The following is an 11861-nucleotide window of genomic DNA, read 5'->3' on the forward strand; positions in this document are numbered from 1 at the left end:
TGGCATTCACATTGTTGACTTGTGTCATCATAAAAGTACAAAGGAAGGCCTCTTAAAAAATAATGGAGTCAGTTGCACAGTCAGTTTCATCAAACTCCTGAAGAGTGGAAATTGCATCTTTTCTTCTGGTTTTAAGAGAACTTCTTCATGAAGTGCAGTTTCAGGTACGCGATGGTTAAGAATATTAGTGACATGCAGGCAAGTGCCAGGTGGTTCTGCCACAGGCCCCAGGTACTCGCATCGATGCCTTGACTTTTCAGGTAGTAATCTCCAGTACACGACCTGCAGATAAACACACATGCATTTATAAACTTTGTCAGTTTGAAGTACCTAGGAAGATCCCTAGAAGCTGCAGTGTGATTTAATGTGTGTAGCAGGTCAGGCGAACACCGGCTACGTTACTGTTTTATTTTCTATTTGTAAATTTGTTTGTCTTGTAGCTCCAGTTTCCTATAGGAAGCTGAGATGGATTTTGTGAGGTTGTAAAATTGTAGTGTGCGTGAATGTCTTTCAGTAAATGCAGTTTGAAGAAAAGGGAAGAAGCATACTGTCAGATATTTCTAGTCTTATAAATACTAAATATGACAACAGGCAGAATGCGTGTTCTATGCAAGCAGAATGCAAAAACTCCGTCAAAACTTAATTCTCTCTAAAAAACTCACAGATTCTGCTGGTCATCAGTGTGTATCTGATACTCAGACTAATATTTTAGGACTTCTGAAGTTACTCATGGTGGGATTCGTTTCAGTGAATCAAAATACTTACATCTGGCCCACTTGGGGATAGCTATTGTCGCTGCTTAAAACTGTGGTGTTAATGCTGCCGCAGAAGTTCAGACCCTTCAATTCATTGATTTCTAAAGCCTTTTAAAATAAAGGAAAAAATGACAACAGAAATCAGTAGGCAAAGGAATGATACATTATCAAGATGAGATATAATGCAATTAAAATTTATTCTAAAAATGTGATGGTATCACTACTATGTTGGCCAAATTTCTATTTTTTAAGGTGAGCAGCACGGTTCTTTTAAGAAAGGAATGCATGCAGCCCAGACCCTGCTAAGCATGCACAACAGCAGGCTTTACCACCTCCCCCAGGCTAGACTGTTTCTGCAGGGGCATACTAAAGCCCAAATTTCTCTGCAAAACATCACCCTAGCTATATTCTCAAAAATTAGGAAAAAAGCTTTAGCTTGACAAGTTTTTGTCACGATGGAAAAGAGAGAGTGATGGAAAAGAGAAGAATTTAATTTCTTTTTTTATAGTGATAACATTGTTCTTTACTTTGTATCGTTTTTGTCCAGCTGCATTGCACTGGGTGTAGTTGTTCAGTTGCTCCCTCATATGAGGTGTTTCTAGGTTACAGAAATGAGCTCTTCCAGACAGCAGTGGGCGCTGGTTGATGAGAAGCCTTTCTTGTTTCAAGATCCTGCACTACGTTCCGAGGTTGTTGTACTTAATTAGTTTCCTTTTGCTCATTAGACCATAAAGTTTGAAGTTTTCTTTATCACGAAAGATAATCCTTTCTATTGAACCTTTTCCAAGTCTGCACACAGGAAAATACAACACTTACTGTCATTCCATATCGAGGGATGCTAAAGTATTTGAGCCAGGAGAGCCAGGGCAGGATACTTGTGAGATTGACCAGCAACCCAGAGAAAAGCTAGAGACAAGAATTACAAAAAAGCCACAACAACAACAAAAAAAGCAAATTACAAATTGCATGCTGTTATCATGTGTTCTTCTCTAGCTCTTGACTCTGCTTTTTCAGATATAAATGAGTGGGAAAGCCTTTCTAAAAAAAAAAAATGTTCCAGTGGAAGAACAAGGGAGAGGGAAGGAATCAGTTGTGTTACCCAGCTTTGAGCCATAACCCCAGGTCCTTCTCCCGAAATAGATTAACAGGGAATGCTTTTACCCTGTGCATTAAAACCCTCTGCTTCCTGGCAGGGGGTCCCACATGGGCTTGCATGAACTGTCTGCTGCCCCTCAGGTGTGCACCGGGTTTTGCCTGTATGCCCTGAGTCTGAGGCAACGTGAATGTTGTCTGTGGGTTCGGGGCTGCCTCATTGTTTATGGTGCCTGTCTCCCAGCTGGAGCTGTTTGTGTGTTGTCTGGTTCTGAGATGCCCGGTGGTGGGCTCTGCAGCTGAGAAGCACAGCTGGAGTAGTGGTCTCTGAGAGCAGGAAGCTGCAGGTCATGTTCTCAGCCAGACACACTTGTCTTTTGCAAAGCTAAGGGCGAAAGAAAAAAATGTAGCTATAGGTGGCTTTTCTCCTTTCAAGGCAGTTTGCTGGTTGCCAGAGCCACACCGAAGAGGGCGGAGGAGCCACTCTCCCGCCCCCTCACACCCAAACCCCCAGCCCCCCACGGTTCTTTTTTGTTCAAAGGATGAATATTCAACCCCACAGCATCAGAATACTCAAATCAGACAAATCAGGATATCCAACATGCTCGACCCCAACAGTCTTTTTGCAGAATTCAGCTGAACTCTGAGCTAGTAGGATTTCTACATTTCAGCATTTCTAGGATTTCAGGATTCAGTCTAGAAAACTGAATAATGCTACTCACAATCATAAAAACAAATGTGATAGTCATGAGTAGGTTTGCTACAGCGACCACGCTCTGTCCTGCTGCAATGGCTAGTGCCATAGAAGTGGCTGTGTAGGACACCATCATAAGGGTAAACATCATTGTAAAGAAGGCTTCTACTGTTGGTTTCAAACCTTAAAGATCAGAACAAGAAGGGTTTCAGTATGATCCTGCCAAAAGCTCTACCATAAGCTGAACACTATCCTGAATTCCACAGTGTGTACTGCCTACACACTACCCTTTGTCTGACAGCATGGGCTACATCACCAAGACCCAAGACTGCCGTGGTGCTTGTGACAGCCCATGTGTATGCCCTGACACTGGAGGACAGGAGGAATAACTAGTAACACTAGAGATGGCAGAACAGGTAGGAGTTAAAAGTATTTACTCCACACATCCAAAGTGATGGCTTCCCTGTGGCTTCAAGTTGTCTATCAAAGAAGAAATTTCTAGTGCAATTCCATGAGCAGCGGTTGTACAGCATTTCACTGGTTTCTAGCAGAGAGCTCTCCTAAAGGACCTAGTAGACTTATGGTGACTGTGGATTTGGTAGCAAGGTCTATCTCACTCCAGTTTCACAGTCTCAGACCCTCTTGGTGATGCGGCCTTTTTTCCTATTCCTAAGGGAAAAAATCTCAGACCAAAGCACACTGTGATTATTTTTAAGTCTTGCTTGTACTTTCAAGCTTTTGGGACATCCCAAAAGGATGTCATCATCTGAAACCTTACTCTAGGAAAATGGTCTGCTGTGGACATATTTTGAGGATAACATTCAATGTATTCTATGATTGTAAAAGCTGGTGCCAGCAACTTTCAAAATCTGCTCACTAACCAGAAGGCATCTCACCAAAAATAACAATTTGATACTAATCCACACAATATTAAGATCTTAAACCAAAAATTTTTCTTTTAGATGTTCTTGCAGGGATTGGAAAAGTATCTTGTAATAGTCATCAGAAGTTTAAGATGGCCATAGATGAAAAGGAATAGAACAAACCTATGCAATAATGGTCACGTCATGCTTCCTTCTAGGGACAGGGGACATGAGATGTCACAGATTCTGTGTCGAATGCTTAAATCTTTGAAAGTGTTTCTTTTCTGTAGAAAACCACATGGTGTGCTAAAAGCAACTGGCAGTAACCACTGCCATGCCAACGTAGTGCTTTACCCTACATAAATATGTATGTGTACATACACATCTATAAAACACATGTTCCACATTGATTTATTGAGGGGGGTTGGGGGTTGCAGTGTGACTGTAGGAGACCATACTTGCCTAACATGAAGTAAACTATACAGGTGAAGATGATGCTTGGTAGTGTCCTTATGGGTATTAAATCAGCCATTAGCTTTGCGATGAAATACGCAGATATTCTGTAGTACCCACTGATATATTCATGTCTGGAACACAGAGATATGTACAGCATATGACAAATGTAAATCACTAAAAATCAGTATGGTTATTTAGACAAATGAATTCTAGCTCAAAATGGAAAAAAATCTTTCACAATTAGGCTGTAATGCAAACGTCCAGTAAGCCAGACACTGAACGTGGATGCTTGTGCATATGGTTTTTAGTAAATATATATTGTGCTATCAAAACAGAAAGGGTAAAGTTTAAATAATTTTCATTTTTTATACAGTGTTATATACATAGCTTTAAAGAATCCAGTTAAATAGTATTTATTGCCCTCACTAGCAAGTCACAAACTTATTAATCAATACCAAAATTGAATATTCAGGGAGTTTTTTTTTCCTACTCTGTCAGTAATTTTAAACTCAGCTATTTGTGATCACAGCTACTGTTTGGGGGATTTCCAGACAACTCACAGGTTAAAAGAGCACATTTGCAATGAGCACTATCAGTGAAATAATTTGAAAACTCTCCACTTGGTGTACATAAATGACAATTAGCCACAGTAGGGCAGACAAACTTGCTTTATAACAGTAGTGCCTGATAACCTTTTGTATGCTTTACTTACAGAAATATCTTTTTTTCCTCAACGAAGAGTTCAATAGCTGAGATGCTGCTGAAACACTGGTTGGTGGTCAGAAAGAACATTACACCCACTCTACAAAAAGCAAAACAGCAAGCTGTTATTAAAAATGTGATGTAAATGTAGTGTTTCCACTCCTGCGCATGTAAATCCAACTGTAGCGCCTGAAGTTTAGCAGTCTGTGACCTCTCATCCCAAATTCCACAGGAGAAATCTTGGCTACAAGTCTGAGTCTGTAACAAGCCTGAATTACAATGGTACAGTTAGTATTTGCTTTTGGCATGCAAGAATAGTAAGTTCTCTGATGCAGTTTTTTTACATAATTTCCTGACACATTAAAAGTTCTCAGATTGTGAGACATTTGTCTGATTGCAAACTGTGAGGTACTGAGTAAGCAACGTGAGAAGTAGTTTTCACTTTTTCCACTGAAATTTAAGGCACTTCATACCCAATTTGAAACTGGGCCATTTTTAGGTAAATGCCATATATGTGGTGTTTCAGGACTAACAGCCTAGAGGTTTCATAGTTGCAAAATCATGTGTCAGGTCATGTATATACAGCTGTCAAAATGATACATAGACCAGAATAATTTGAAAATCTAGCTTTAGGTGCACCTTCTGACTTACTGCTGGTAAATTCAAGTGTGTGTATACAGAAACAGATGCAAGATTAAAGCTTTCGTTTCCTAGGTTTATGTAGCCAAGTCTGCATATTTTAATCATTATTCTTTTCATCTTGGAAAAATCTTTGTAGAAAATAAGTTGAAGTGCCGCCATGCTGAATTAAACCTTTTTAATATGATGTCTGCTCTTCAGCATTTTTAACAGCCTGACTGGCACTGAAAAGTGTCATCCTACAGAAGCATCATCACTCATTTCATTTAGACTGCTTGTCCAGCTTCCAGCATGGCCGGGCAGAGCTGCATCCCCCTCTCAGTTCTGCAGGGACCAAGGAACATCCTCACTTCGGAGTCACTAACACAGGCTTGGCCTTACTTACTGATTTGAAGGGAAGCATTTGCTTTAAAGAGGTAGAGCTTTAAATCAAATTTTTGAACATCCATTACTCAAACTGACTAACCTGTTCTGTAGTCCAGTGGAGTCCTCTTTAAGTCCAAAGAAAAGGGCACCTACAACCAGTCCTAGAAAAGCCGTAACACACACCTAAATGGAAAAAAAAAGAAAAGAAGAGGAAAAGTGTCATTGTCATTGCTTCAAAACTTCAGTAGGTTTTTTTTAAAAACATGTAGCAGGCGAGTGCGGATTGACAAGAAGTATTTTCAGAAAGGACAAAAGCTGCCCAAGCTGGGAAGGGGGTCGATGGGGTGTTAGCAACCTGCAGCTCTGCAGTACTGTGAGTCTGGAGCCATGACATCCTCCAACTCCCCAGTGCCACCTGCTCGTGGCAGTGGCCAGCTGCTGCTGCCTCATGTGGTCAAGGCAGTGGGACAGTGAGACAGGAGGGACAGTATGGAAGCTTCAGCTGCTGCTCACTCTGCCATGGTGATACTGGCAGGAGGCCCAATCCTGCAGTGATATCATGGCTTTTCTGTGACCTCCTGTGGGGCCAGATCTTGAGGATCTGCTCCACAGATGCTGGGAGGATGCTAATACTAGCAATGGGAGGATGAGGATAGCAGAGGCTTGGTGGGGCAGGTTAGAAAGAGGGATCCCCAGCATCACACGGACCTCACCCAAACTCCTTTCCCCAAGCACCGTTTCAGCCATTCTTAGATGGTGTGATTAAATTAATTAATTTGATTGCAACATTTCTCCTCTTTTGTTACTGATAATCTCCACCATTCATTCTCCTTTGGACAGAAAGTGACTCCCCATCTGCTGTCAGTGGCAAGGGTCACTTCGGTTCCAGGGCTGACCACAGCTCTGCAGTGGAGTGCTTCTGTGGGGATTTCTCTGCAGCCATCTCAAGGCTACTTTGAGCTGGGCAATCAGTCTTTCCTGACTGCCAGGCTGAGGATGACCTTTTATTTTCATGCCCCACAATGTCTAATTGCTGGGCTCTATCACACATCTTATTCTTGAGACTTTTTTTAACAAGATACTATGATTGGGCTGTAGATGTGCTGATATTTGCAGTCTGTAACACAATTTAAATAGCAAAGATAACACTTGGCTCAGGGATGAAGACTGAAGTGTGTGCATCACACTTTTAAAACGCTAAACGCAAATGACAAAAATCACAGGAAAACTGACGGTATCAGGCAGTTCTGTCATCTTTAAGCCCGAGCAATGCATGAGTCTTAACACCATAAACCCCTTGATCCATGGTACCCTATCGCTAAGATCCTGCCGAAAGGAGCAAATGTCAGGGATAATTTGGCTCCTAAGCCAATTGCAGTGGAAAGCAGGGATCATTTCAAGACCAATTTGGAGCAGATTAATGAAAAAAAGGCTTAACAGGCCGTGTACCACTAAAAGAATGCTGGTCAAATCCATCCCTAATGAGGGTGGGGAGATAGAAAAGATTGTGAGAAACAAGTCAGGACTATTAACCTGGGGGTATTAGGAGATCCTTGAGAGCCTAATTCTTGTCACAAGGTCAAGCTTTTACAAAGCAATTATTAAAGATCTCCATAGTATCAACATACAGACACACACACATATATCAAAGCCTTTTAACCTTGGGGATTCTGGACTCATTTCCCCTCCACACTGGCCATTTTTTCACTCATTATAAAAGCCATGATGGAGATAATTTATACCCCTGGATCCAGACCAATTTTTCTGTTGTCTCCTCTAGAATTGCTGAGAATTGTGAGTTTTGCTGCTGCTGTGACTGCAGTTTGGCCCATGAATTACAGGATTCCTGAGGATTAGTCATTCTGCAGCCAGACATTCTTTATTTCTGAAGGCAATGTACAGCTTTGAAGAAGTCAACACTTTTGGTGTTGATTCTCCTGAAAAAGCAGCACTAACAGGGCCAGTCATGTAGAACATGCTTATCTTTCGTGGTGGGTGTTAGACCCCATTGTGGGTCCTCATCACATCTTATCCAGAAGACATCACTGCCAATATGGACAGCCAAATGACCAAACAGCACGCACATTACGAGACTGTGAAAATATTTTTGCGCTTGAGCCAACTGCCAGCACTTCATTTTGTACTGAAGGTTAATTAGGTACGCCAGTGTAGTCTGTTAACTTTTCCTGGCAGGGGAGAAGATTGGAGGCCAAACCCCACAGTGCCAAGCCTGGACAATTAGAGTCAAGTTTGAAGAATATTCATGAGCAAATACAAGAAACTACTTGGGACATAATGTGCTCCTGTCCAGGAGCAGCAGAATACCCTACTGGAAAAGATCTTGCCTCCTAAAGTCTTTCAGTAGCCCAAAATTAATTACTGAACAGTCCTGCATGCTTCTCATTTGGGAGCATTGAGGACACCTTCTAGGGAATCAGATTCCCAGACCTTGAACACACTTTCTTCAGATGCTTTCTACAGTCAAAATATCAAGAGGCAAAACTATCCCAGTGACTCATCTAATAATACAGAAGTCAAATAAATTCAACATATACCACAAAACAACAGACACAAATAGCGTTACCTGAGCTATGGAAGCTTGAGGGTTTCGTATCATATTTTTAAACGTGCGCCTGGACACCCATTTCAGCTGATGAAGGAAGGAATTGGCATATGTGATTTGTCGGAAAACTGATTTGGTTTTCTTTTTATTTCCCAAAGAAATATTCTCTAATTGTGCTTTTGTTTCTCGGTAGTAGGTAGAGCTGGAGTATTTTTCTGCGAAGTGCTCAGCCAAGGTTTTATCATATTCAGTGCGTTCTTCAGTGCTCTCTGCTGAAAAGATTAAAAAGAAACATGACCATGCCTGTAAGGGATGGGAAGCTTGTTTAGGAGTTAGGTCAGGGAAGTTTTGTTGGGATGGGAGAGTTACTAATGAACCAGAAGAATTAATATGCACATGTAGTTTCAGTGATTCATTGCCCTCATAGCATGCAGTTCAGAAGAGTTTGTGTAAGTAAGACCAAACCTCTGGTCTGTGCTTGTCTGTGCAACCTGACCACAGGGCAGCAGCTTCACAGCAGACTCACTAGGTAAACCCTTGTCTGCCCATGAAGCTTCAGCATGACAACAGTATAGCTTTTAATCAAAAAGTGACTTTAACACCCGCTTCTCACCCCTCAAGGTTTCTGTAAATGATCTGTTTCACAGATCTGATGAGATAATCCTAGACTTTCCAGACTTTTAAATCCAGGAAATCCTGCATGTGTCTACTTTAGTAATGAAAAAATTTCAGCTGGACCTCCATTTTTTCTCAACTATATTCCAATGTGCTTTTTCCAACAACATCTATTACCAGGTATAATATTTTTCAGATCCTGAAAAATGCATTTAGTAAAACAGTTGCTTTTTTTGGTAAAGATATAGTGAAACTGTGTGTTTGAGTACATAGTATATTCACAACTTCATGTCTCTTTTCAGTCCTGGGAAAAGAGAGTATGCTATTAATGAGTGGCAGCAGAAAAGGATGAAAAAGCATGCTACTGAACATAGGTAAGATCTGATTTTTTAGTTTGGGGATAATTTCTGCCTTACCACAACTTCAGGGAAGCATCAAGTGAACACTGGTCCCCTATCTCTACGCCCTCTTCCCACCTGGCTCAGAGGAAGGAAAACGGTAATTTCCTAACAGATTAACCATTCCATTGAGTAAAAAATATAAGTCATAATTGCATCAAATTATGTCCATAACTGGTTTATCATCTCTGCTTCTGCAGGAGTTCAGTTGGTTTGCCTTGAAGATGAAAGCTCTTTCTCTGTGTTGAGAGTTACCAAAATAGTTTCTTATACTCCCAGATATTATAATTTCAATACAGGAAAATATTCTTGCACCTTTAACATCTCATTATTTGAATGTGACACAAAAGCATGCAGGTCAGTTTATGGATAGCAGTGACAAATTACTAAATACCTATTTATGAGAGGCAAACTATTCTTGCATAGGCAGGAATGTTTTATATAGTAGAGCTGCATGTGAATTTGGTACTTATTGCAGGTTGTGCTAATTATTTTCCACACATAAACAAAAAGGATTTAGGAATTGCGTGTTTGTGGGGTTTTTTCCTTTAAAACAACATGGATCAGCAGTGCATGACACTTATGCATACAAACAGCCATACACTGTACAACGAAGTTATTGGTTGGTTGACACCTGAGAATGTTGTGTTGGACTCCTCCTGGCAAAATACATGTTGTGATAATTTGACTCAGCTCTGCATTTCATACCTGTGTTAATCTCATCAGTCTTGTTCATTGCCACAGCGGTGGAGTCTCCATTGATGACGTCCAGGAAAAAGTCAGCAGGGTTGTTGTACGGCTCGCACTGGTAGCCTGTGGTGACAAGCAGTACAAGCCCTGAGTGATGGTTGTGTGACTGGACAAAGGCTGTCAAGAACACAGCTACACGCTGTGCCCACTGAGCAGCCTGTACCATGGGCAGGGCAGGATTCAAAAGGTCTGTGCTTTCCCAAGGGATGAATGGTACTGCCAGGCAGCTCCATCAGTAAAAGCAAGGTGACAGCTGGCAATGTGCCTTCCCAGCCCTAGCGTGGGCTTTGTCTAGTTAAGATGCACCCAGGAACAGTTCATTAGAGGTCAGCCCTATCATCCAAACCTACATGTGGGTTAAGAGGAGAAACTCCCAGAGAAATGCTTAGCCTATTAAAACCCTGGGCTTGCTAATACTTGCTGTGGCCAACTCTGACCCACAGCTATTGGCATTTTATTCAAGTTAGTGCACACTAAGGGTGTTGCTGCAAAAGTTGTGCTCACCAAGGGACTGGAAGTACCCAATGGCATGCTGGGCTGGCCCATGGTACAGCACTCTCCCTGCAGCCAGCAGCGTCAAGTTGTCAAACAGTCGGAATATGGAGTACCGAGGCTGGTGGATGGAGAAGATTATTGTTTTTCCTTGTTTTGACATCCTGAATGTGAAGAACAACACGGGTGTTAGCTTCATAAGTCAATTCAGCCTTTAGATAAAAGAATTCAAAAGTTCAGTTAAGCCTTGGTGAAGTTTGATTAACCTGCCATGCCAGAAAGGGGAGGAAGAAGGAAAAAAAAAAGCGAAAGAAAATATTCAAATCATATTCATAGTGTCCATCTGAGAAAAGAATTCTCACTTTGGAGAGAGAGAATTCATACAGACTTTTTCCTACCCCCTTTGCAGACTTGGCTCGCTGCTAAACAATTACATGTCTGATTTCCCTATTTCCTCATTCTAACTGTAATTTAAGTAAAATACGACTCAAGTGTAGCAGAGAGGAGTGTTGAAAATAGAAAGCTGTTTCCAAGGCCATCACCTTTTCAGCAGCAGTAGAACAGCATTAGCAGTGCTGGCATCAAGTCCAGTAGTTGGCTCATCCAAAAACAAGATGGCAGGATCCGTGATGAGCTCCATCCCAATATTGGTCCTTTTCCGCTCTCCTCCGGACACCCCACGAGTGAACTGGGTGCCAACCTGCCACAAAACAAGAAACTTGTCTCATTTGGCCTGATGACAAATCCTTGAGTGAACAGTATCCTACCTACACAGCACTATTTGGGAAGAGTTGTAAGAAATTTTGGCCCTACTCTCTGGAATAGATGTAAATGTTATTTCACACATAGGCTATTTATTAATGTTAGTACTACTTGAGGTGTTCTCTTTTTCTCCAAACACAGAGTACCTTTCCCTTTCCCTGCAATGTAGTAGCACAGGGCAGCATCAGTGCAGTCTGTACAGATCCCCATAGAGAAATGTTATTAATTATTGTATTACTGAAACAGACTGTTGAAATTAGCCTTTTTTTAATCTGCCATGCTGAGCCATTTGGCTCATTAAATAAATCACTTAATATTTACTCATGATTTAAGCACCATATTTACATGCCTTACCTTGGAATCTGCCACTTTGCTCAAACCCAGTTCTTTGATAATCTGATTCACTCGTTCTTTTTTTTCCTGTTCCTTCACTGACTTTGGCAAGCGAAGTGCTGCTGAGAACGTCAGATTTTCTCTTACAGTCAGGGTTCCCATCACCACATCATCCTTCATTAAAAAAAAAAAAAAAGAAGATACTTGGTGGTTGCTTAGAAATTTCTATTTATTCCTCCGAGAACTGCATTTACCTATGTTTTGTGCTGTTCTTGCATGCAGAGGGACAGTAGCAATGGCCAGAGCATGTGATAAGGTGCATCTTCAATGCTTATGTCATAGCAGTGTTGATTCCATGCACTTAATTGTATTTGACTTAAT

The 11861-nt window shown here is 41.3% G+C and overlaps 1 protein-coding gene across 1 annotated transcript in view; it reads right to left on the bottom strand.

The window, feature by feature from the left end:
* ABCG2 (ATP binding cassette subfamily G member 2 (Junior blood group)) overlaps positions 1-11861 on the bottom strand; it is a 20565-nt gene continuing 8704 nt past the window's right edge. The window contains exons 3-14 of the mRNA XM_017820076.1: positions 11502-11654; positions 10928-11085; positions 10398-10549; positions 9852-9956; positions 8152-8402; positions 5668-5750; positions 4573-4662; positions 3867-3991; positions 2570-2724; positions 1572-1661; positions 766-863; positions 1-282 (exon numbers count right to left, since the gene is read on the bottom strand). Coding sequence (XP_017675565.1) covers positions 132-282; positions 766-863; positions 1572-1661; positions 2570-2724; positions 3867-3991; positions 4573-4662; positions 5668-5750; positions 8152-8402; positions 9852-9956; positions 10398-10549; positions 10928-11085; positions 11502-11654 — 1611 coding nt within the window. The 3' untranslated portion in view covers positions 1-131. The remainder of the gene's footprint in view (positions 283-765; positions 864-1571; positions 1662-2569; positions 2725-3866; positions 3992-4572; positions 4663-5667; positions 5751-8151; positions 8403-9851; positions 9957-10397; positions 10550-10927; positions 11086-11501; positions 11655-11861) is intronic.

Source organism: Lepidothrix coronata, unplaced genomic scaffold (assembly GCF_001604755.1).
Source record: "Lepidothrix coronata isolate B3197 unplaced genomic scaffold, Lepidothrix_coronata-1.0 Scaffold79, whole genome shotgun sequence".
Classification (NCBI taxonomy): Eukaryota; Metazoa; Chordata; class Aves; order Passeriformes; family Pipridae; genus Lepidothrix; species Lepidothrix coronata.